The 27,640-nt window shown below is 43.7% G+C and overlaps 1 protein-coding gene across 1 annotated transcript in view; it reads left to right on the top strand.

Moving 5' to 3' along the window:
- Nucleotides 1–27,640, top strand: part of LOC127612045 (inactive dipeptidyl peptidase 10-like) — a 124,348-nt gene that overhangs the window by 57,992 nt on the left and 38,716 nt on the right. Inside the window, exons 3-7 of the mRNA XM_052083007.1 lie at nucleotides 8,170–8,265; nucleotides 19,742–19,836; nucleotides 19,949–20,023; nucleotides 24,774–24,826; nucleotides 24,950–25,031. Of these exons, the coding sequence (XP_051938967.1) occupies nucleotides 8,170–8,265; nucleotides 19,742–19,836; nucleotides 19,949–20,023; nucleotides 24,774–24,826; nucleotides 24,950–25,031 (401 nt within the window). The remainder of the gene's footprint in view (nucleotides 1–8,169; nucleotides 8,266–19,741; nucleotides 19,837–19,948; nucleotides 20,024–24,773; nucleotides 24,827–24,949; nucleotides 25,032–27,640) is intronic.

The following is a 27,640-nucleotide window of genomic DNA, read 5'->3' as shown; positions in this document are numbered from 1 at the left end:
GCAATGATGCCTGACATGAGCTTCCATGTTGTGGAGAGACAGGTTATTGGCCGATAGTTGGATGGGGCTGCACCCTTCGAGGGATCCTTCATGATCAGGATTGTTCGCCCTTCGGTTAGCCATTCTGGGTGAGTCCCATCCCTCAGCAGCTGGTTCATTTGTGCTGCTAGGCGCTCATGGAGTGCTGTGAGTTTCTTTAGCCAGTAGGTGTGGACCATGTCCGGGCCTGGTGCTGTCCAGTTCTTCATATCTGAGACTCTTTCCTGTATGTCTGCCACTGTTATGGTAACTGGGTTCTGTTCAGGGAGGTTGTTGTGCTCCTCTCTCAGGGTCACCAGCCATTGTGCACTGCTGTTATGTGCAACCTCCTTCGCCCATATGCCTTTCCAGTACCTTTCAGTTTCCAGTCTTGGTGGTCAGCTCTGTTGTTAGGACCCTGCCACTGCGAACAGCCTGTTTATTCGTCTGGCCTCATTCTCTTTCGTGTACCGCTTTAGGTGACTGGACAAGGCTTGGAGCCTTTGTTTGGCAGTTTCGAGTGCTTCAGGTATGGTCATCTGGATGTACCTCTCGGGTATCGGCCTTTTCATCACACCTCTCTGGGCCTCCGTCAATTGACTCACATCTTTCGGGGCCGCCTTGATCTTAGCCTCCAACCGTCTTTTCCATGGCGGGTAACGTATCTCATGGCTTCCATGGTTGCTCTTATAGCCCAGAGTCTCCAGGATCACTGATGCTGAAGCGTCACCTGACGCAGACCTTGTTTGGCCCGGCGACGTCGTTTTATTGTCTCTCATCATTGTATGAGGTAGGCATTAGCGTGAAGGATCTTGCCCAAGGACCCACACTGGATGGTGTTATGTGCTCATTTTTTTGCCCCAAGCGGGATTCGAACCACCGTCTCCCGTATGCCAAACCGATGCCTTACCGATGCCTTACCAACTGAGCTATCCAGCCACTATAGCTCAGTTGTATATATATATATATATATATAGCCAAACCGATGCCTTACCTATATATATATATATATATATATATATATATATATATATATATATATATATATATATATATATACAACTGAGCTATAGTGGCTGGATAGCTCAGTTGGTAAGGCATCGGTTTGGCATACGGGAGACGGTGCTTCGAATCCCGCTTGGGGCAAAAATGAGCACATAACACCATCCAGTGTGGGTCCATGCCGGCTCAGACGTCGCCCGGCCAAACAAGGTCTGCGTCAGGTGCTGGGGAACCAGAGCACCTTGATGAAAAATGGGCTACTGGAACAAAGCGGAGCATCAGTGATCCTGGAGACTCTGGGCTATAAGAGCAACCATGGAAGCCATGAGATACGTTACCCGCCATGGAAAAGACGGTTGGAGGCTAAGATCAAGGCGGCCCCGAAAGATGTGAGTCAATTGACGGAGGCCCAGAGAGGTGTGATGAAAAGGCCGATACCCGAGAGGTACATCCAGATGACCATACCTGAAGCACTCGAAACTGCCAAACAAAGGCTCCAAGCCTTGTCCAGTCACCTAAAGCGGTACACGAAAGAGAATGAGGCCAGACGAATAAACAGGCTGTTCGCAGTGGCAGGGTCCTAACAACAGAGCTGACCACCAAGACTGGAAACTGAAAGGTACTGGAAAGGCATATGGGCGAAGGAGGTTGCACATAACAGCAGTGCACAATGGCTGGTGACCCTGAGAGAGGAGCACAACAACCACACAGAGCTGACCACCAAGACTGGAAACTGAAAGGTACTGGAAAGGCATATGGGCGAAGGAGGTTGCACATAACAGCAGTGCACAATGGCTGGTGACCCTGAGAGAGGAGCACAACAACCTCCCTGAACAGAATCCAGTTACCATAACAGTGGCAGACATACAGGAAAGAGTCTCAGATATGAAGAACTGGACAGCACCAGGCCCGGACATGGTCCACACTTACTGGCTAAAGAAACTCACAGCACTCCATGAGCGCCTCGCAGTACAAATGAACCAGCTGCTGAGGGATGGGACTCACCCAGAATGGCTAACCGAAGTGGGAACGATCCTCAACATGAAGGATCCCTCGAAGGGTGCAGTCCCAACAAACTATCGGCCAATAACCTGTCTCTCCACAACACGGAAGCTCATGTCAGGCATCATTGCGGCTAAGATAAGTGGGAACATGGATCAATACATGAACGAAGCACAGAAGGGCATTGGTAGAGATACCAGAGGAGCCAAACATCAGCTCCTGGTTGACAGAACAGTCGCACAAGACTGCAGGTCCCGACGTACCAACCTGTGCACAGCTTGGACTGATTACAAGAAAGCCTATGACTCGATGCCACATACATGGATCACCGAATGCTTGGAGTTGTATAAGGTGAACAGGACCCTAAGAGCCTTCGTTGCGAACTCGATGAGGATGTGGAAAACCACACTTGAAGCCAATGGCAAGCCACTTACCCAAGTGTCCATCAAATGTGGCATATACCAAGGTGATGCACTCTCCCCACTGCTGTTCTGCATAGGACTGAACCCCCTAAGCCAAGTAATCACCAAGACAGGCTATGGATACCGCCTTCGAAATGGAGCTACAATCAGTCACCTCCTCTACATGGATGACATAAAGCTGTATGCTAAGAGCGAAAGGGACATAGATTCCCCGATCCACACAACCAGGATCTACAGCGGCGACATCGGGATGTCATTCGGGCTTGAGAAATGTAGTCGGATGGTGACTAAGAGAGGAAGGGTAGTCCGCACTGAAGGGGTCTCACTCCCTGAAGGAACAATAGCAGACATTGAGGACAGCTACAAGTACCTTGGTATACCACAAGCCAATGGCAACCTCGAACTGGCAACAAGGAAAGCGGCTACGGCCAAATACTTCCAGCGAGTGAGGCAAGTCCTAAGAAGCCAGCTCAATGGCAAGAATAAGACCCGGGCAATAAACAGCTATGCCCTGCCAGTGATCAGATACCCTGCAGGAATAATAAGGTGGCCAAAGGAAGAGATTCAGACCACGGACGTTAAGACCCGAAAGCTCCTAACCATGCATGGAGGGTTCCATCCCAAATCCAGCACCCTGAGACTGTACGCAAGCCGAAAGGAAGCAGGCCGGGGACTAGTGAGTGTGAGAGCCACTGTCCAGGATGAAACATCCAAGCTCCATGAATACATCAAGGAGAAGGCTCCAACGGATGACGTACTCAGAGAATGTCTCAGACAATGGGGAACAGAAGATGAGGCGCTGGAAGAGGGACCATTATGGGAGGACAAGCCCCTACACGGGATGTACCACCGGACCATAACTGAAGTGGCTGATCTCAAGAAATCCTATCAGTGGCTAGAGAGGGCTGGCCTGAAGGACAGCACAGAGGCACTCATCCTGGCTGCTCAGGAGCAGGCCTTGAGCACCAGAGCCATCGAGGCCCAGATATACCACACCAGACAAGACCCAAGGTGTAGGTTGTGCAAAGAGGCACCTGAGACGATCCAACACATAACTGCAGGGTGTAAGATGCTGGCAGGGAAAGCCTACATGGAACGCCATAACCAGGTGGCTGGCATAGTCTACCGAAACATCTGTGCGGAGTATGGACTGGAAACCCCTAGGTCAAAATGGGAAACACCTCCGAAGGTGGTGGAGAATGACAGAGCGAAGATCCTGTGGGACTTCCAGATCCAGACTGACAAGATGTTAATTGCGAACCAACCAGATATCTTGATCATAGATAAAGGGCAGAGGAAAGCCGTTGTAGTGGATGTAGCGGTCCCAAGTGATGGAAACATCAGGAAGAAGGAACATGAGAAACTCGAGAAATACCAAGGGCTCAGAGAGGAGCTGGAGAGAGCCTGGAAGGTAAAGGTGACAGTCGTGCCTGTGGTGGTCGGAGCACTCGGGGCAGTGACCCCCAAACTAGATGAGTGGTTGCAACAGATCCCGGGAACAACATCGGACATCTCAGTCCAGAAATTTGCAGTGCTTTGAACAGCAAGGATACTGCGCAGAACCCTCAAGCTTCCTGGCCTCTGGTAGAGGACCCGAGCTGAATGAGGGACGGACACCACCCGAGGGGTGAGATGAGGATTTTTTTTAATTTGTATATATATATATATATATATATATATATATATATATATACCGTATGTATGGTAAGACACTGGTTTGGGAGATGGGAGTTCGAATCCCGTTTGGGGCAAAAATTCTCACATAACACCATGCAGTGTGGGTCCTTGGGTCCTGTGGGTCAGACCCTTCACGCTAATGCCTATCTCATACAATGATGAGAGATAATAAAGCGAATGACATGCTGGCTCAGACGTCGCCCGGCCAAACAAGGTCTGCGTCAGGTGCTGGGGAACCAGAGCATCTTGATGAAAAATGGGCCACTAGAACAAAGCGGAGATGGGCGAGAAGCGATAACAAGCTGTTGCAGTGGATGTCGTGTTGTTTTTGTAAAACATACACTTTATTAATTTGTTTAACTCAAGCAACTACAGACACGTCCTTCTCCTACTCATCTCCGTGCCTTCTGCTCAAGAGGCATTCAACGATCACCCCCAAAAACGTAAATAAACTATGACTTCAATGACACTCAGAAAAGCAAACATAATGCGCCAAACAGAAAATCAAGAGAGGAAATCGCAAAATAAATTCAATGGGGAATTCTATACGGGGAATTCGTGAACACACAACAAAGGAACAAACTACACAAACAACTCAGAGACAGTCCAGTCACCTACAAAAGGAAAGATGACGGAAGTACAACAGAGCATGAAAGCAATGCATTCGACCCATATGTAATCATCTCTTCTCACGCATAGCGAGTCTACTCTTGTAGTGTTCACACGTCCCATTTTATATCGGTGCTGCCTCGCAAACTAGCATTTACTCCGGAGTAAAATTTTAAACCACCTCCTGGAGCAGGGTTAAATATGCTCCGGTTTAAGCTGTTTTCAGGGGTTACGGGGGCAGCCTCGGTAGTACACCGGAGTAAAGGTTGCCGTGTGAACACCCCTAGAGTCTGTACCAGAAAAGGCTGCATTCCTATGTTGTGTCATGTATTTGAGGAGGGCAGACTTTTCAAACGTTTGGACCAAAGGCCCCATCCAGACCAGGCTATATTCGACCTGCAAGATAATTTAAAATAGCTGTTATTAACCGCCCGGCAGTCAACTCCCATGATGCAATGATGCTGCCCTGCTCACGCTCAGCACTGACATACATAGATCAGCACCAAGTCAGTTACATTAAAGCCGGCCCTCGAAATGGCCAAATTAAATGCAGACATTGAAAATAATGCATTCCGGAGAAGAATTTGTTGACTGCAGTTAAGACTGCATATTTTGTTTGTGGCATTAATATGAATAAAGAATGTGATTTCAGTCAACATGATCAAAACCATCAGACCAAGTTAAAAGTGGCCAATAACAGTACAATTCTGTGGTGCTTTGACACGGGTTTGATGTTTTAATATGATCTCATTTACATGGTATATGGGTGTGAGCGAGTTTACAGATGATTTATAAAATCAGATGATGGAAAAGGGAAGTTTCATTGGACATCCCTTTGTTGTGAATGAGAGCACTGACACGACTAACAATCCACAACTGGCAATCTTAATCCGCCGGGGAGACTCCAGTTAGTGCATCACAGAGATATTAAATTCATGGCACAACCCCAAGAAAAAACATTGGATGATGTGTAAATTACATTGAACAATGGAACAAACAACAGATGGAGCACCTGCAATGCATGGGGAAAGAGTGGATTAATGGGAAGGATGAGAGAAGATGCAAAGGGAGAATTCCACAGGGGAGCTGACAGTGCATCACTTTATCATACACCAAGAAACATTCGTACGCAAAGCCAAAGCTAATTATCCATAAATGTGTGTAATTATTAGATAAGGAGATTATACAGCGCTCAACTGTTGTTGTGTTCCTTGAAAAACTGATTTAAAAAAGCTTACTTTTTAAAGGGAATCTACTCAATTATGTTGAGCACTGTATATTTATTTACTTTTACGGTTTCACAGTTATAATGAGAGCATACATAACTGGAGTACTCACATGTAGTTAGAACATTCCTTATGTGTTTGCGCTTTCTTTCATCCATTCTCTGTAGTTGGGGTCTCTGTTTGGTTGTTTAGAGTTCTGACAACTCCTAGCTTCCGATCCAATTTTAATACTGAGCCATGAATCCTTCTATGGCAGGCCTTGACAGTCCCAAGAATTACACTGCATTGTCTTTGATGCCTTCAATAGTGAAACTGATGTTGACTGCAGACTTCATATATTCAATGAACGATTTCATGTCATCAATTTACTGGAGTCAGTGGCTCATTTTTATTTAAAAACATTAAGATATCTTCTTGTTGCAAGGTAGTCAACTGGTTTTAACACATCTGCCTCACAGTACAGAGGTCATGGATTCGATTCCGGAGCCTGGCCTTCCTGTATGGTGTTTGCATTTTCTCCTCTGTGGGTTTTCTTTGGGTACTCCAGTTTTCTCACACATTCCAAAAACATGCATGGCAGGTTAGGCTAGCAGTAGGTTAATTGATCACTCTAAATTGTAGTTAAGGTTGATTGTAAGTGTGACACTGCGTGAAAGCAAAGTGTATCCAACTTTGACCAGTAAAATGTTCAGCTTAGCTTAAGACGAGCACAGGACCAACAGTCAGAACAATGAACTGAGTACTAGTTTATTGTCAGGTGAAGGAGGCCCGAACCAAAGGCAATCAGAGAAACCAAAAGAAGGTGTACAGGAAACCTGAGCGTAAAAGCTAGACAGCAGCAAGTACGGCAAGGAATATAGCTGGCCGCAGAACGTGCGCCGCCTGGATGGGAACGGGTGACGGCCGCATGACGTGCGCCACCTGGACGGCAAAAAAGTCTGTGAAAGCAGAAACCTAAATCTGCTGGCATTCACTGTTAGTCAAACACAAAGGGAACTAAGCTCAAGAGATTTGCCACATTATCTATTGACAACTTCTAACCACATCTTGTAATGCCCTAAACTAGATTGTCTCACACCCTGGAGAACATAGCCACAAATGTGGTGTTTATCACCATGCAGTTGAAGAACAAGTCGTTATGTAAAATCCATCATCCTTATCATCATCATAATCATCCACCACTCACAGCAGGCAACGTCAACATTGGCAACAACCCCCGCGTGGAAACCCTGCAGAAAACACAGACATAAATGTTGACACTCTGCACTCAGATTTTTTTAAACCCAAAAGGAAAAAAACTTGAAAAAACATTTCAGTCAAGACACTCTCAGCAGTGATGGTATGATGGTAAAGAAAAAAAACTCAGTTTGTACAGCCACCTAGAAAAATATAATGGACATGCACACCACAAAGTGGACATGGTATCACCAGTCTTTCACTGTAGCCTGGCTTAGCTTCTTCACCCTCTGCCACATCACTCACTTCTTTCCTTCTTCATGGAAAACAGCAGCAGTCACACGGTAGTAAAACGATGGAAACATTCACACAATCCTCCGCCCTGCAAGCCTTCTCAGACGATATATATTTTCGTGCCAGTGAGATAAGCTATGGCACAACAGTTTCTTATTGATTTTACTGAATTCTAATCTTGTATTTCCACAACCCAACCAGTCCAGCACCTCAAGATTCATCATTAACAGGCAACTCAACCATCAAGGTGTAGTCCCAAATCCATACTAATAACATAAATACTGCTATGGGGAAAAAAGACCACCATGTTTTCTTCAATTTCTTGTTCATTATGTCTGTGACGACTAAACGTGTATCAAGTGACTAACTGACACTAAAGAAAACATGGAATGCCTAAATACATAATTTTTGGTATGACAATGCCATAGCTATTTATGTAAGAATTTTTTTTGTTATTATCAAGAAAACCTTTGTCAAATGTCTCAATTAATTCTTGAATTCAACTCGTATGAGCTGCTTTTATTGTCATTAATTTATTGGGTCAAACAAAAGTAGCATTAGTTTTCGTAAGCATTTAAAATGAACAAGAAACCGAGGAAAAAAGGGGGGTCACATAATTTTTCAATGGCTGTATGTAATAAGTTCCTTTGGGTCAGATGTTGTCTTACAATATGTTTGCATTTAGAGTTGACTTTATTCAGCTTACTGACCGATTAAAATTCTTATCCTGTTATTTTCTGTAGATGACCGTGGACATTTTGGGGGATCACAATTGACACTGGATGATATCTTCCAACGGAATTTCCAAATACATGATCCAGATGCAAAGTGGATCAGTGGTATGTATTTTCTCAGAAGTGTTTTTTGCCTGGCGTTTTTTAAAGAACTAATCCAAGGACGTTTACTTTTGTCCGATTTTAACAATCCTTCGAAAATGTCCAGGGCAAACATCAGCAAAGTGAGCGATCGCCCGACACATTTTCTGGGTGATTCTTACTTACATAAAACTATCGTATCACCTCCTGGGCGATTGATGAGGACGCTGCGTAGACACATTTGGTAGAGGTCCCTATTAGCCAATGGGATGCCAGGATGATGCTCGGTAATAGCCAATGGCAGATCAGCTCTAAATATGTTGCATTCAGGAAACTCGGAGCTGCCAATGGCAGCTCATACTGTATTTTTACCTTTTATATCTTGACATTTCTTTTCGTAACAAGAGGCAATATTTCCCTGCATTTTGTAACTTGAAAACTTTGTATGAAGAGATGTTCGTATATAGAGGTACCACTGTACTGAGAGTACCACCTTAATCCAAGAGTACAATGTAGACCAGGGGTGCCCAAAATTTTTGGACAGAAGATCTACTTTTAGATCAACTAATCAACTAACCTGTAGTTTTGATATGAAGTAGTGATGGGTCCATGAGGCCTCATGAGGCGTGTCAATGTCACACTGTGTTGATACTGTACTGATACTGTGTCGCTCACCACTGCCACCTGCTGGACCTTCAAAATCCCTGCAGCCAACCCACTTGACAGACTGAACAAACTGATTTGATGATGACGTGTATACAATGCACTACCTCACTCTACCCACAATAGCCACAAGCGCCATTGTTTCTGTTGTTGTTTATGCTGTTTATATTGTTTATTGTTTATATTGGCTATACTGTTCAGATTACATGTTTTTTTATACAGTATAGCTGCTATCCTTTCTTGTCCTGGGTATGACGTTAAACTGCATCCAACTGGTCCTCCAGGTTGGGGGTTGGGCGTGAGGTTAACAACCTCACCCTGTAAAAACAAAAACCTGTTACAGAAACGACGAGAGGAAGCCATTCTGGTAAACCACGGCGAAGAAGAGACGGCACATCCTTGGATGTATCTATGACGGGGCCGGGGGAAATCCAGCAGGAAGCCCGACCCCTGATGACCCCGATCTTTGGAACCAAAACCAAAACCAGAGTAGGCACCTGGAATGTGCGCACAATGTTCCAGTCTGGTCGCATGGACCAGGTGCTGAAGAATATGAGGGACTATCGCCTGGACATCTTAGGCGTTAGTGAAATGAGGTGGACGGGGCAAGGGCGCCTCATGGTTAATGGAGCAACTTTTCTGTACTCTGGGAAGCAAGACCACGATTCCCATGGAGTCGGCATCATCCTCTCCAGTAGTGAAGCAAAAGCATTGATTGGATGGAAGCCGGTGAATGAACGGATTATTACAGCAAGGCTCTACACCAGATATGCCAAAGTAACCATCGTACAAGTCTATGCCCCAACCGAAGCTGCCTCAGCGGACGATAAAGACACCTTCTACAACCAGCTCCAGACCGTGCTTGAGGAGATCCCCAGACATGACATCAAAATGCTGATTGGAGACTTCAACGCAAAACTGGATAATGACAGAAGGGGCCTGAATGCCACAGTTGGACCGCATGGGTTTGCGAGCTCCACGAACGACAACGGGGAGAGACTGTTGATGCTAACCAGTACCGACGGCCTCAGCTTTGGCAACACCTTTTTTGAGCACAAGCGGATCCACAAAGTAACCTGGGTTTCACCTGGTGGCGGGACCCGGAACGAACTGGACTACATCTCCATCAACACAAGGTGGCGCTCGCCATTGCTCGACGTTCGCTCCTACAGAGGTGCGGATGTGGGTTCAGACCACTTCCTTGTGGTGAGTAAAATCAAGCTGAAGCTGAAGAAGGTGAAAAAGGTGCAGCCCAAGAGACCTTACGCGGTGGACAAGCTAAAGAATAAAAACTTCTCCGAACGCTTCTGTGAGGAATTGAGTAGGAAGCTCAAGGTATCACAACACCTTGCAAACATTGAGGACCAGTGGAGTATGTTCTCTTGTGCCATTGCTGACACTGCAGAAGCAGTTATAGGGAGAAAGACGGGTACCAACAAAGAGAGATGGATAACAGACGACACCTGGAAGTTGATTGAGGAAAGGAAAGTGGCTAAGATAAAAAGAGAACAAAAGAGGAGGCTCCGGAGCTGGAGGATGGAAGACGAGGAGTACAGACACTTGGACAGGGCAGCGAAGAAGAGTTGCAGGAAGGATAAAAGACAGTGGCTAGAAGAGAAAACAAGAGAGGCACAGGAAGCAGCAGAGAACAACGACACGACGACCCTATACAAGATCGTGCGGGAGCTAACCAACTCCAGGAGCAGCTCTGGCGTCACAATCAGGAGCAAGGATGGCAGGACACTTCTAAGCGACGAGGAGCAAGAAGCAAGATGGCTGGAACACTTCAGGGAGGTTCTCAACCAACCAATGCCTCCCGTGCTCTTCAATTTCGATCAAGAGACACCAGCTCCAGCTCTAAATATTACATCGAAAGAGATATCCGAAACTGAGGTTGCCAGAGCAATCAAGGGCCTTAAGAACAACAAGGCACCGGGACTCGATGAGATAGCTGCCGAGCTGTTGAAACATGGCCAAGATGCTGTTGTGAAGAGCCTTACCCACCTGTTCAACCTGATTTGGCATGCTGAAGAGGTTCCTGCCGACTGGAGACGTGGGGTTATTGTCACGCTGCCCAAGAAGGGAAGCCTCGCAGACTGCAATAACTGGCGGGGCATTACGCTGCTGTCAATTCCCAGCAAGGTATTCTGCAGTGTTCTGCTACATCGCCTTAAAGATGAAGTGGATAACATCTTGAGGGAAGAGCAAGCCGGTTTCAGGAAGGGAAGGTCTTGCGCCGAACAGATCTTTACCCTTCGAAACATCATAGAGCAGTGCCAAGAACTTCAGATACCACTCATGATCAACTATATCGATTTCAAGAAAGCCTTCGACAGCATCCACCGGGAGTCACTGTGGCAGATCGTCCAGCTGTATGGTGTACCCCTCAAGTACATCAACATCTTCAGGTCATTGTACCACAACTCAACCTGTTGTGTCAAAACCAACAGTGGCACAACTGACAATTTTGACATTGTCACTGATGTAAGACAGGGTTGCATTCTGTCACCCCTACTCTTCATTATCATAATCGACTTTGTGATGAGGAAGTCCATCACAGGAGCAAAAGTTGGCATCAAGTGGGGAGGGAGCAGACTAGCTGGAATTTGCAGATGATTTGGCCCTGTTAAGTCACACTCAGCCCGCACTCCAGGAGTTGACCAATAATCTGTATGAGCACGGAGTTAAGGTCGGTTTGCGAATTAGCTCGGAAAAGACCAAGGCCATGGCCGTCGGACAGCACCAACACCTTCAACCACTCACTCTACACCAACATGACATAGAGTACATTGACAGCTTCACATATCTTGGGAGTAACATCTCAAATACAGGTGATGTGGAGAAAGACGTCAACAGTAGACTTGGTCAAGCTGTGGGAGTGTTCCAACGCCTCTGCAACATCTGGTCATCGAAAGCCATCACTACGACCACCAAGCTACGCCTCTATATGTCAGTGGTTATCCCAACAGCGATTTACGCCTGTGAGACATGGATGAAGAGAGCCAACATAACCAACAAGTTAGATGTCTTCCATCGGCGTTGCCTGAGATCCATCCTGAGGATCTCATGGAGAGACCACGTCACCAACGAGGAGGTGATGAAGAAGGCAGGAGTGGCTGAACTGTCAGACATTGTCTCTGAAAGGAGAAGGAAAATGATTGGCCACGTACTCCGACTGCCAAGAGAGAGACCGGCAAATGTGGCCATGGACTGGATGCCAGAGGGTGGAAAGAGGAAGAGAGGTAGGCCAAAGAAGACGTGGAGACAGACTGCCAAAGAAGACCTCAGTGAGATGGGTGTCAGCTGGCATGGAGCAAGAAGGGTCGCCAGTGACCGGACCAAATGGAGGAAACTCGTCGCCCAATGTTCCAAATAGGAATGGGCGGAACTAACTAACTAACTAACTAACTAACTAACTAACTAACTAACTAACTAACTAACTAACTAACTAACTAACTAACTAACTAACTAACTAACTAACTAACTAACTAACTAACTAACTAACTAAGATAAGATAAGATAAGATATCCTTTATTTGTCCCACAATGGGGAAATTTACAGCCTCCAGCAGCAAGAATGTATGTAGAAAGAAGAAGAGAAAAAAAAACAACAACAAACATCTTTCAATTAAATACAATGTGAACACAACTGGATAAATCACAGTACTATTTACAATTTACCTTCACCTCATTTAATTATTATTATTATTATGATTGTTATTTTTTATTTTTTATTCTAACTAACTAACTAACTAACTAACTAACTAACTAACTAACTAACTAACTAACTAACCAACTAACCAACTAACCAACTAACTAACTAACTATCTAACTAACTAACTAACTAACTAACTAACTAACTAACTATCCTTTCTTAGCTGTGTGTGTTTAATGCACAGCATGTTTGCATGTATGTATTCACTGAGGATTGAGAGGAAGAAATTTAATCTATGCTGCATGTCATACATAAAGCATATTTGACAATATAGATGACATTGACCCTTGACAATATCATTCACATCCATGCATTCATATTGTATCATTCAATGTGTTTCAATATTGTGAAAATCATGTGAATGAGGATGCTTGTGGGCTTTGTCTTCACAAATTTTGATTTAGAAAAATGAGATAAAAGGAGATAAAAATGGCTCTACACGGCGGACAATTTGTATTTGTCCGGAAGCTGCTCCATAATATGCACGTACCGTAGCAACGTCATTCGAGTGAAGCGCGTCTCAGCAGTCGATAGTCTGCTGCTCTCTGCTGTGAGCGCATGAGCGCGAGCACGTACTCGCGGCGCCGACCCAACCCACGCCACATATTAAGCTTTGAACTACGACAACAGCTAAACTAGCCTAGCCGATGTAATGATGGTCAGCAGACAAGGTTTACGTTTTATGTGACTTTTAATAGCAACGTGGCAGAGTCATCAAATATGCGTTGTGCTCACTCGCAGTCACTTTCTGGGACTCCCCCTTATAGGCAGGACCTCTCAATCACCTGGAGTATGACGTACAGTACAAACGTTCATAAAGCACTTCTCATATAATAATAGCCTAATGTATGACAGCCAACATGACGCTCGAAGTCAGACGGACACATTCTTTCTGTGTTTTCCATATCTATATATTTTTAATTCGAGCGAGGGTGAGGTTTGGCTTGTTTCGGCAATCGGCATCGTGTCGCCAGACGCACTTCCTTAGGATACACTGTGCGGGTTTTTGCTGCGTCAACGCCCCCTGCACTGAGTCGATGCGCCCTGGACTAAGTAGCGCAGCTTGGACTGTGCCAAGCAGCCAATGTGTCAATTAGCAGCCTGGACTGTGTCAACGCAGCCGATGCAGTCTAAACTGCGCCGGCGCAGTTCATGTGTCAATCACATGACGTAATGAAGCAGCACATGCACCGACACGTGGTTTGCTCTGTGAGCCTGGCGTTTGCGTCAACGCATCGGTGTCGCTGGACCCATCACTAATATGAAGAGACAAGTCCGTTTATGAGCTTGAAAGTAGTTTTTACTCAGCAGCACCAAGAACATGTTACAGGCTTCCTCGTGTTGCCAATCAACCCTAGAGCTCCCGCGACACCTTGTGGACGGGTGGTATAACAGCGGGTTAGAATGTAATTGGGACATTACCAAAATAATAAACAGATCTACATAACCTCCTCGGATCTACCCTTACCGGCACGCGCGCGCGCACACACGCACGCACACACGCACACACACACGAGCACACACATACACACACACACACACACACACACACACACACACACACACACACACACACACACACACACACACACACACACTCACATGCCCTGATGAGAAACTGCCTGTTAACTATCATGGCTCACACGTACCGTTTTAAAGTGCTTCCCTGGGCCCTCCTAGATTCCTATTCTTTGCCCGTGCCCTCGGTGAATTGTACACGAAGCAAACTCTGAATGAAAATAATGACGATAAAAGTATAAATTCAAGATTTACTTGCTTTATTTTATTCTTTAAATATTTTTTTTGTGAAAATGGGACTGATAGGATGATTAGGTTGCAGCGTACATTAACACAAAAAAGATATGACTAACATGTACAAAAACACACAAATGGTTGTTTGTTTTTTTTTCTCCTCGACACTCCTCGGATCTACTTGGGACCTGTTTTAGATCTATTGGTAGATCAGGATCCACGTAATGGGCAGCCCTGATGTAGACAGTTAATAATTGAATGGTTAAATCTGTGTGTTTGTAGGCAGCCATTTGCAATTTACAAATTACTCAAACGAGGTAAATGCAGAACATGGCCTGCACGAATGAAAAGAAAGATGATTGGCAGCATAACAACATCCAATAGATTTATTATGTTCGGTCATGCATCGTAAGGGTATACATGCGTCAAGTATTGAAGGTCTAGTGGGCGCCCGCACATAATCCCATGTGGTCTGGTCGGACACAGTTTGAATACCCCTTCCGATACACTCACCGCCCGTGGGAGCGGCCAAAGGGTTTGGGTGCAGTGAGAGCTGGGCAACGGCAAAAGACCTTGGCAGTCCGATCCCTAGCTACATGAGCTAGTTCTAGGGGTATGAAATATCAACTCTCTGGCAGGGAAGGAGTCTGAGCTGGCGTGTGAGGCAAAGAAGACAGTAGGGCTCGCCTCCATTAACAGCTTGACCGCTGGTACCGGTCCTCTCCAGATGGGTGGGACTCTCTTGCACTTTGGATTTGCTCATGGTGAAAGGCGTTGACCATGTGTGGAGATACTTATCAGCCCACGGCTTGGCGCCTATACATTGGGGTTCACTCCAGTGGACAAGAGGGTAGCCTTCCTCTGCCATTGGGGTGGGGTGACATGTCCTGACTGTTGTTTGTGCCGTAGCATCAAACATCAGTGTGTAAATGTATTCTTTATAAAATATGTGTAACATATTGTGTTTGACAATGAAGCAAGCGTTGTGCATGAATGTTAATATTATGTTCTCATGAAGGTTGCGGTTTCATTTACGTACAGTTCTGGCTTCTCCAGCAGATTAATTGTGGTTATTGCGGTTTCATCTCCCGGCCAATCCACTCTTTTTACGGGCCAAAATTCACCAGCCAGTTCCTGCCTCCCAACAGAGCCTCAGGTAAAACTGTTCAGAACATGTGTCAAACTCAAGGCCCGGATGTGGCACGCAAAAGCAAATCAAGCATGTCAAATTCCATGCTTGCTAAAGTCTGAACCAAAATTCCAGATTGTCATATGTAATCCACAATAACAGTCATTATTCTTCATTTCTGATTTTAAAACTAGTTATTCATCAATGTGTTGTGCACTCTGTTTTCTGCAGTCCTGTCAGATTTTTTGATCTACTAGGGTACCATTTGGATCTACCAATTATTCCTTTGCACGTCTGTTGTCTGAGTGAGCATGATGCCAGGGCGAAATAATCTATCATGCTTCCAATGGGATGATGGAATATGACAATTTGCATGTAAATTGCCCAAGTTTTTGTTTTTGAAAATTGACTAATATTTAATATATATGTATATTTAGGTAAGGTTCATGGCAACATCCAAATACAAAAAGCATTGTTTTTCTCAACTGATTTTTTTTCATCTGTGTATGATGTGCTGCGGAAGAATCAGCATATACATCTAGACAAGATGGAAGGATAAATGGCAGTTGAATATTTTCTCAACTCAACTCACCTGTATTTATAGAGCACTTTAAAACAACCACCGCCGAATACAAAGTGCTGTACATGGAGCAAATATCATATACACAACAATAAACAATAAAACAATGAATAATGCAGACAGAAGAAAGCACAAAACATTAAACATAAAATCAAGTCTCAAACTGAGTCAAAAGCGGCTTGCCTAACATTCAGCGGGAGGTCATTCCAAAGAGAGGAACCAGCAACGGAAAAGGCTCGATCTCCTCTGAGCTTCCACTTAGTTCTTGGTACCTCGAATTGTGCTTGTCCGCAGACCTGAGGCATCGAGCAGGTGCGTAGCTGCGGAGGAGTTCAGAAAGGTAAGCTGGGGTGAGGCCATTTTGAGATTTGACAACAAATAGGATCTTAAAAACAGAGCCTGCCAGAGGCCAGCAGAACTCACCTCAATCTATCGCTAGCATCTCCTTTCACCGAGGAAGACTGATGACTGGCTGATGTAGTTCCATATATACAGGTATGCGTGTGTGTGTGTGTATCTTGTGGACAAATACAATTAAGATGAAATACAAAGTGGATGCCAATCTTTTTTCAAGATGGCGGCGCGGCTACCCGCAGCGACTTCTCTCTATCCCCCTGCAAATCAGTGTTCTTTGTGTTCTTTATGTCCCTTGTTTTCACTGTGTTGCGCAACAAGACGTGCATACCCTCGTGAGTTTCTGCTCGCCATCAGCAGAACTACAAAAACGGACAGTAAACCAACGAGGGCGGAAAAACTGCTTGACTGCGGTCTGCTGCGTGACTGCGATCTGCTGCAGAGGCCTGCTCAATCACCGACTCCCACTCCTGCAACCAGCCCGCAGTGGAAGCGCCACGGACGGAATCTAAGGAAGCAGAGGAGGGGGAAGCGCAGAGGTATCCGGGCAAGGCTAGCAGCTAGCCCTCATCGACTGGCTATCCCGACCATCACGCTGGCCAACGTACGCTCGCTGTACAACAAACTGGACTATATCCGCTTACTTCGGACAAAACCGTGAGTGAATGCTGCGTCTTTGTTTTCATGGAGACATGGCTCAACGACAGTCTCAGTGGGCTAACGTGCTACCGAGCAAGCAGAGAGCTCGTCGAGGCAGGGAAGACTCGCGGCGGGGGAATCTGTGTTTACATCAACGATGCCTGGTGCCGAGATGCTGTTGTGGTTTGCAAGCGCTGCTCGCCAACGGTGGAGTTTATGATTATCAAATGCCGGCCATTCTACCTGCCGAGGGAATTTAGTGCCATATTGCTGGGAGCAATGTACATTCCCCCTGGCTCAACCAACAGCATGAGTATGGCCCTGTCTGAACTCCATCAGCACATCAGTGAGCAGCAGGCAGCCCACCCCGACGCCTTTGTCATCTTGGCTAGAGATTTCAACCATGCAAACCCCAAGAGTGTGCTTCCACAACTCCATGGCCACATCAACTTTCCCACAAGAGGCACAAATATTCTGGACAACGTCTACACGACAATCAGAGGATCCGACAAAGCCCTCCATCTCCCCCACCTTGGTGCCTCAGATCACACCAGTGTGATGCTAATGCTAGCATACAGGCCACTGGTGAAAGTCGTCAAATCAGTGAGGAAGCAAGTAAACTGTGGCCTGAGGGGTCCACAGAAGCACTCCAAGACTGTTTCTCCACCACAGACTGGAGTATGTTTAAACATGCAACCACTCACCTCAATGAGTACGCGGAGACCGTCACGTCCTACATAAGGAAGTGCACAGATGACATCACGGTCACCAGAACCATCACCATCCTGGCCAATCAGAAGCCATTGCTTACAGGTGAGGTCCTGGCGATGAGGTGCTAACGCTTTCCCAGGATAGTGTGAGACGTTCCCTCAGGAGAACAAACGTACGGAAAGAGGCAGGTCCTGACAACATTCCTGGTCACACCTGAGAGACTGTGCTGAGGAACTCACAGATGTTTTCACGGACATCGTTAACACCTCACTGAGCGAGGCTGTTGTCCCCACTTGTCTCAAAGCCACCACCATCATCCCAGTCCCGAAGAAGTCATCCCCCTCCAGCTACAATGACTATCGCCCGGTCGCACTCACCCCCATCCTCATGAAGTGCTTCGAGCGGTTAGTCATGCAGCATATAAAGTTTGCCCTCCCACCCATCCTGGACCCCTACCAGTTTGTATTTCTGCAGAACAGATCGACTGCAGACGCCATCTCCACCGCCCTCCACTCAGCCCTCACTCACCTGGAGACCAAGGACTCACAAATCAGAATGCTGCTCATCCACTTCAGCTCAGCATTCAACACCATCATCCCGCAGCAGCTCATCCACAAACTGGACCACCTGGGGCTCAACACCTCCCTGTGCAACTGGGTGTTGGACTTCCTCATGATTGTAATTGACTTGATTGACTTGAAGTAGGGTAGGACCAGGCTTCATGACTTTCTGACGTCAGCGCTACAGATCGGTAGTCATTCAAGTCATGTAATACATGGATTCTTGGAGACAGAGTAAATAGTAGAGGACTCAAAGCAGGCTCGCACATGGTATGGCTCCAGATAGGTGTTGAAAATGACAATCAGGATGGGAGGCAGCTTGGCCTCACAATGTCTTTGGGTCGTTAGGGATACACTGCCTGGCCCAGGGTCTCTGTGGCGTTGTTGTGAGAAAGAAGGGATGAGGGGGTTGGTGGAAATGGTGTTGGAGAGTTCTCCAGGGTTGATGAGCTAACAAAATGAGAGCATTGTGTGATAAAGCTCTGGGCGAGGTTCAAATCATTCACACCTTCGAGGGCTTGTAGTTGGTGATTTGCCCAAGCCATCGCCAAACAGCAGCAGAATTGCTGGCAATGAAGTGTTGCTGGATTGTCTCTTAATACCCCAATTTAGCATTTAATCTTTCTGAGCTTAGCTATAAATCAGAGCTGGTCATTGTTGGAACACACTGTGGTTGGGACAGCTTTGAAATCCGGTGAATCAAGTCATCATGCCCACAAAGGCGCAAAACACACATTTTTCACTGCGTCAAGCTCTGTGTCTGTGATAATACCAAAATCTTCTCCTTGCCTGTCTGACAAGTTAAAGATGGATTTTTTTGAATGAACAGTCAATAAAAGGCAGCTTCTATTTTCACCCTTGTTTTGTCTCAAGATCCGTCCTATTCCTTCTTGTGAACTCTTGCCAAGGTGACTATTCAGTGATAATTTCAGCGAAGTCCCAGAAGCCTTAGGAAACAAGTATGCGCAAGGTGGTCAACCCTTGTGTCTCTAACTGGTTGTTTTTTTCACAGATTATATTACTACTGCCAAATTCAATCGCAACCCTTATAAATTATATTGGTGAAAAAAAAAAGGAATTTTGTTATTATTTTATGAAAATTGCAAACTTCTCCTTTAACCCTTTCAGAGGCAGCGGTCACTACAGTGGACATCCTATCATGTTATCAGGTTACAGGTTATCATTACTGGAGCATGAAAGGGTTAAATATGGTGAGTAAAGATTGGTGATCATGATTTCATTTTTTTCCCAGAAGTACATTTATGGGTAAGTGTGAATCTAAACAGGACTGATGTTTGTCTTTCTGAGCCCTGTGACTAACCGGTGAGCCCTTCATGTTGTCATTAGAACAAGCAGTGCAGACATTTTTTTTCATGTTTTTGTTGTTGTGTGTTTTAGAAAAAGATATCGTCTTTCTCAACTGGGATGGAGACTTGCTGAAAATCAACACAGAGAGCAACCAAACGGAGCTCTTGCTGAAAAACACCACTTTTGTAAGATTTTAATGCAGCATTTGACAAAAAAGAGCTCAACAGGCTTTTGAAACATTTGTGAAAGTCCTTTGTATTCAACTGTTTTGTCTTTCATGTCGTGTCCTTCTCAAAGTCTACCTTTAAAGCCTCAAAGTTTGCAGTTTCTCCTGATCTGAACTTTATTCTTCTGGGATATGATGTCAAGCAGGTAAGACATTAGTATGCATGCTTCATACAGACGCTGCTCGTGGTGTTTTACTTGGAGCTGCTAAAACCAGGGGTTTATAGTTCATGAGGAGGTAGTTGAAGTGTAGCTAAAATGTTTATACAAGTCTTCCCTCGGGAGGTCTAATAAGAGCGTACATATCTTCATACTGTATCAGCCCTGTGAACTATTGGAGTTATTACCTATTAATATTTATTATGAAAACAAAATTTATATTTCTCAACCTCTATGACCGTAGCAGTAATATAGCTGAATCAGTTCATTCTATTGGTTCAGTATATCTTTCAGTACACTCCTTAAATACAAGTCGGCCCTATTTTCGTAGACAGGCATACCTGCGTTAAAGCTGGCGGATCTCCATTTTCATGCCAGGGCAAGTCTAGTTTACCATATTTTGGAATTTTGCAGACTACCAAATGCCTTCACCAGGCAGACCGAGGTGGTTTTGTGTTACACGCCCAAAGCGCTCCTTCCATTCTTGCGACAGGAAGTAGACCAGAGTTTAGATCAGGTAATATCAGGTCAAAGTTGTGGCGCAGGTGGTGCTAATGGAATTTTGGTGGATTGTATTCAGGTAGCTTGAGCCAGGACTGATTTTTGATTGGGAGGATGAGAGGAAAGACATTTCATCTGTGCAGTATTGGATTGGACAAAACTTTATTGTCAAATGTACTGTATGTGCAACATGTAACATACAACACAGATGAAATGTTGCACATAGAGCATATTTGACCATAAAGTTGACTTGACAGATTCTGTGCTCCGTTGATGTGTGTGGTGGATGTCATTGTATTTCATTCAGAAATATGACATCAGCATGCATCTGACCTTCTGAGTTATTGTAGAAAGCAAGTAAATGAATTAATAATGATGATGATGATTATTATTATCATTGTTAATATATTTTGCGAAACACCCCATACTGCTGCACAACTGGTGTGTATGTGTGTGTGTGTTTTATGTGTGTGTGTGTGTTGGGGTGGGGGGCACCGAGTGCCAATTCTCCAAATGCCAATTTAACATCATCCACAAGTGGAAATCCTCTTGCAGTTCCTTATAAACGTAATTTGCATGTGCCGATCTCCTGCACGGAATCCAGCGAGTCTTTTATGCTCCCGCCATCTATAGTAGGAATCAAGTCCCACAATGAAGCAAACTGCCCTTATACTGTCCTCATTCCGAAGAATCTAGTTTTTCACCAGCCAGACAGTGCATTAACAATTTTCCAAATCAGACTGACTGTTACCCTCTATAGGTTGGAAGACGATTGATAAATGGGTGGATGGAAAGCTGACCAAATGTCAGCCCCTGTGATATTTGTCCCAAACAGTATGAAAGGGTTAACTCTTGTGCAATCAAAGAGCATTTACGCTTGACATATATCATGCAGCATCTCACAACAAATCTCAACACTTTGGTCTCAAATCAGTGACGTGGTGGTCATAGGGAATTTCGGGAGATTCCCGTACGGCCTGTCCATTCTTGGCTGGAATTGCAGCACAAATACGTTTTGACGAATATTTCCGGGTGGAATTTTGATCCCAGTATGTTCCTCTCTGTCAACATTGCTAGGAATCGTCACATAGATGCCCACACTCGCTGCATACATCTCTTCTAAAGCTCAGCTTTATGTTAAATTTACTTTACTTTTATGGCATACCTATTTATACACTTAATGGTACACTTGTTTATTGTTTGTTTGTTTATTGTTTATTGAACATAAACCATATACAGTAATAATTTGACAGAAAATAAGGTAGATAAAATAGTAAAAAGAAAGAAATCAGTCTTCATTCAACACAGTTATTATGTTCAAGGGAGTAGGAAGAAGTAAAAAACGTATCTAGTCCTACCCCGTTATGTGTTTATATCTAATAAATCATTTTTATATCAATCAGAAAAGAAAAAAAGTAAGAAGAAAGAAGTCTCCATTAAGGCTCATACTTTACCCTTAACTGTGATATTTTTACAACTTTTGTTTTTTATCTGGATTATATACGTCCACACCCTGGCACTCTTGTGTCAATTTTCTCTTGTATTCATAATGGATATTTCAATACCTTTCTCTATTTATCAACTTAGTTCTGATTTATCATTATATTTAATGTTTAGAATTTATCATTTTAACTCTGATTGATGTAAGTTGTTTGTACTATTTTTTTGAATTTCTTTTTGAACTCAGCAAGCGATTTCCTCATTTTCAGGTCCGTTTCGAGATTATTCCACATATTAACACCTTTGATAGATACACTTCTTTGCTTGATGTTTGTTCTTGTTTTGAGTTTCTTGAATAAGTTGGTACCTCTTAAATCATAGCTGCTTTCTCGAATTTCGAAAATCTTCTGAATGTTTTGGCAGAGCAGGTTATTGTGTGCTTTGTACATTAATTGGGCGATTTTAAAGTCAACCAGGTCATAAAATTTAATCGTATTTAATTTGATAAATAGTGGATTTGTGGGTTCTGTATATTTTGATCTATTAATAATTTGAATTGCTTTTTTTTGTAGTTTTAGAATAGGGAGTGTGCTTGTTTTGCAGGCATTTCCCCATATTTCCACACAGTGGAAATATATGGTAACAATAATGAAGTTTTTAATGTGTACAAAGATATCTTATTTAGCACTTCCTTGGTTTTGTAGAGGATCCCTACGGTTTCCTTCTTGTTATATACTGGCAAAAACAAGTACTTTACCCATAGACGGATTAAAAAACACTTTTTGTTTTGTTCCCCAAATAGTCACGACACAAGCCGTTCTCTGTGTAGCTACCCCATCTATGTACAGTACTTTCTTTGGCTTCAAAACTAAGATTAAGAAAACCTTTATTAGTCTCGCAATGGAGAAATTCCAGATTCACAGCAGCAAAGTTATGAAAGGAAGAAGTAGAACAACAAAAAAATAGGAGCTGCTGGAAAGGCAGCCACTCTCGCGGCGCCATTTTGAAGTCAAAATAACAAAAAATAACACAAGACAACACACAGGACAGAGATAGTCGTGCAATCTTCACCACTTTTCTGCATACACTTTGTTGTCTGAAGCAGTTATAGATGAAAGAGGAGAGGATCAAAGTGTCATTTCACCAGTGGATCAGAGACATCATGCTGAAAAATGTGCACACGTCTGCTACAAGCAAAGTTTTGAAAGCAAACGCGAAGCTGTAGCGTCCATTGACGAAAAGAGATTAGTTCACTTCTCCTGTCCCACATAATCCGCTTCAAACTCCAAGCCGCGACTCCCAGCTCCAAATCCGCATCGGCACTCCGCGCCAACGCTCCTTTCTTCTCATCGTCGGCTCCTCAAGACCTCCATCCATGTCCATCCATCCTAGCATGTCACTATTAACATCGGTACTGTCCAAATCACAGTGCATGGCTGATACATTCATGGTGACAGCATGCTAGCAGCATGAGTGAACATAGCATGCTTGATGATGAGTTGTGTGTGGCTCATTATGATGGCAGTGAAGACGCTGTGTCTGGAGGGTGCTCTCACCTAAGACGGAGCAGATGTGATCATCATCAAAGTGACAACCTGAATGTGGAGAGTAATGGCCCCTCACTGCTGTCTCCAGTTCTCATTTTATACATTTGTGATCATATTGGTTTTCGGTTTGCTTTACAATGTCAAAGATTCCAATTATTCCAGAGCAGTTTTTTTTAACCCTTTCGGTGACAGTGGTTACTATTGTAGACAACTTACTGTTATCATGTTACAGGGTACATGAATGGGTTAGATTTATAATGGACAGCAGTCTGTGCTTACTATCATAATTTTTTGTCTAAATTCCATAGTCATCAGAGAGACATGGAGTTTTCTGAGATTGTTTTACAAATTTGACAACCTTTAAAAAAATGATTGTGCTGTCACTGTCATGTCAATGAGCCATGCTGAAGTCTTAGATATGTATCAGGTTTGACATGCATCCAGCGAACAGCAACGATGAGACCAAAACCTCAGTTGTAGTGTCATGAGTTTAACTGTGTTCAGTCCCAAAAGCCCTTGGGACCGAACACAGTTAAGGGCCCTTGGGACCCATCCTGCTGAACTGGGCCCCCTGGCACTTTATCTGAAGCTAACAGTCGTGAACTTTGGTCTTAAAATGGACAGTATTTTATAATTGGACCGGCAAATGGGTACTGATGTTAAATCCAGTTTTTTTTTTCATTTAAGGCAGCTGGATGAGGCAAAGCCTCTGCTTTCTCAACAGCATTTTGAAACAGTAATCCATGCCGTCATCACATCTCGGCTGGGTCACTGTTATACACCTTTTTTTGAAGTCCGCCAATTCTCCCATAAGTATCTCCAGTTGGTCCAAAATGCTGCTGCTTGCCTCGTGCTCATCAGGTTGCACACATAGCTCCAAATCTTGCATTCCTCACCTAACTCATTGTATATTTTAGAGTTGTTTTTATTATTATTATTATTATTTTTTCTAATCTTCAAATGGCCCACCCTCGCCGCTCTGTGCTCTTCCACACCTACGCACCCGCCGGTGGGGCTATAATCAAGTCAACTTTTATCAAATCCAAGTCCACAAGGTGCAAATGCAAATCCAGTTGAGATTAAGAGTAAACCTTAAAACAGAAAAATACTATTTTCACGACCACAAAATTAGAGGAATTTCATTAAAATCAACAATCGTCTTTGAAGCTTGTGTTGTTTTCATTTTGTAAAAAAAATCTAACATGTCTTTGTTTGTTGTTGTTGTTGTTATTATTTGTTTTATGTTTTAGGTTTATCAACATTCTTTCATGGCGTCATATCTAATCTACAACCTGTATACAAGGTCAGTGAGCAAAGAATAACCTTTTTCTTTTAGTGGCCTATCACAAGATTTGTGACTTGTGTGTAAGTGTTTTTTTTTGTTTGTTTTTTGTTTTAATCTGTTTTGTCAATGTTCTTGGACCAGAGAAGTGATGGAGCTCAATCCTCCAGAAGTTTCAAATTCAGTCCTCCAGTTTGCTTCATGGGGAGTTGGTGGTCAGCAGTTGGTAAGCCATCCATTCAGTGTCTGCCATTGAATGTTTACAGTGATAGATTTTCAAGTTAATTAATCACTGATAAAGCTGTATAATTCCATACTACTTGTTATTGCATTTGTAATAACGAATGGAATATTTTCATATGATTACCGAGCACAAATTAAGCAGTTTTGCATTGCTGTTCACGGTTCAAAATTATATTTTCTACCTCATCATTACATATTGGATATCAAAACTGAGAGTCAAACGCCAAGGCATCCATCAAAAGAAAGTATCAGAAAATGAAGAATCACTGAGACAGTTCCAAAAACCTTTGCTGGGCTCAGGTCACCTATTACGAATGGTCAGAATGTCGAGAGAAGCTCTGTGCTACTGATGCAGATGCAGAAACAACTAGCTAGCTTTGTCTTCTAGTGTGACGTTGTACTTCCAAGTATATTCTTGATGCCGATTAGCTGTCACTGATGAATGAGAGACTGGCCGGCCTGAAAAAAATGATGGAATGATGATGGATGTTCCCACCACTAAAAATGTATATACAGCATACATTCGTATTTGGTGGGTACGTGTGTGACTTCTCTCATCTCCAAACGGCACTATTGATTTATGATAGATGCAATCAGTGGGGAACAAGCTTGCTTGTCAATCAGTAATTTACACCAGTTAAACTTTGATTTGAACACCACATGACAGGGGAGCAGTGCGTGACTCAGAGCAGCCAAGGCTGCCACAAAAGGTCCTGTCAGCTAGATAGGACCTACACCACTCAAGAGCACTGCCGCCAATGCCCACCAAGTGCTGCAAACGAGTCAGCAGAATACTGTGATCCACTGCATCAAATGCTGCAGTTAAGTCCAATAAAACCAGACACACGTGGTCTCCAGAGTCATTTGCCAGGAGGATGTCATTAGAAACGCGTAACAGGGCTGACTCCGTGCTGTGCATCGTCTTGAAACCTGACTGGAAGACCTCCAAGATGTTATGTTCATCCAAGAAAAGTTTCAACTGCATGTGCACCACTTTTTCCAGAATTTTGGAAATGAAAGGCAGTTTGGAAATCTGGATCAAGACCAGGTTTCTTGATCAAGGGTTGGACCACAGCAGGGACGTGCGGTCAGGGGAGGCAGGTGAGGCAGTGCCGCACCTCTGAACGCGCATTGCATTGCGCAATCATCACAAACTGGGTTGATACGTCCTTTGGAAGTGTCGCAATTGCTAACCTGCTTTTCGATCTCTCAACTTTTATGTTCACTGCGGCACCTTTATGACAGGCAAGGCAGACTTTGGCTACTTTAGACGTCTGAGGGAGACCACACACGCAGCTGTGCCTCTGTGCATGAGTGTGTGCGGCCCTACCACCACTCTGACCGCTAGTTGCCCATCAAAATAAACAAAATGGAACGTTGTATAGGGGCGTGCGGAGGTCATTTGATGCCCGGGGCCAAATGTTTGATTTGATGCCCCCCAGGCCTCACATTTTGCATGTTTACCAAGTTACCTTGAAAAGATTGCACTACAAATATTGAACTGCCACTCCACTCACAATTTCTTAAAACTTTAACAATGACAATTGGTAGTTTTACAAAGCACAGACATTTAAACATGAAACACAAGTCAAATTATGTCCAATTCAATAACAGTCAACATACAATATGTTGCATTGCATTGACATTAGCTTGAAAAGGGGGCCCTAAAGCTTACCGAGCCTCTCATTTTTTTTTTTTTTTACAATCAGGTGACATAAAACTTAAGACTGCTAACTGAGTTCTCTGGTTTCTAATGACATAATATGATTATTGCATCTAATTCATGAGTTGTTTCCATTTATTTTGTTCACAATACAGTTGTACGTCTACTGACAAACGTCTCTTCATATGAACATTTTCAAGTTACGAATGAATGAAAATGAATGATGAAACGCCTCAACAGGAAAATATTGCCTCTTGTTACAAAAGAAATGTCAAAATACGATACGAAATACAGTATGTATTGCTACTCGGAGCTCCGAGTTTACTCAACGCAACACATTTATAGCTGCTCTGCCATTGGGTATTACCGAGCATCTTCCTCGCATCCCATTTGCTAAGAGAGACCTCGACCAAAAGTGTCTATGTGTGTAGATAGATAAGGGGGAAAAATGATGAGGACGCAGTTAAAAGTTAAATGATAATTTTTATAATTATTATTATTCTCTATTCTTTATTTATTACATTATGCACAATTCTCATTCATTGTGCAATAATCTAATTGTAACTTGCAACATTGTTACATATTGTAATGCATTTTTATGCTTCATAAAACATTAATGTTTGAATTTTAGGGGGCTTGGAATGGATTAGGGCATTTACTTGTAAAACGTATATATCGTATTGGCCTGAATATACGATGGTCCTGATTATAAGATGACCCCCTCTTTTTCAAGATTCAAGTTTGAAAAAAGACTTTTTGAACACCAACTTAATTTTTATACAGAAAATAATTACAGTACATCTGAAACAAATGATTCTAACATTATATTTGAGAGGAAAAGCATGTTATTTTGCCTCATTCAAATCTTAATATCTAAACATTTAAATATGTAAACTAAAGTGCAATCACATTCGTGAATGAATGGCTTC

This window comes from Hippocampus zosterae, chromosome 12 (genome assembly GCF_025434085.1).
Source record: "Hippocampus zosterae strain Florida chromosome 12, ASM2543408v3, whole genome shotgun sequence".
NCBI lineage: Eukaryota > Metazoa > Chordata > Actinopteri > Syngnathiformes > Syngnathidae > Hippocampus > Hippocampus zosterae.
The sequence above is the reverse complement of the archived record's forward strand: the minus strand, read 5'-3'. Positions and strand labels throughout refer to the sequence as shown.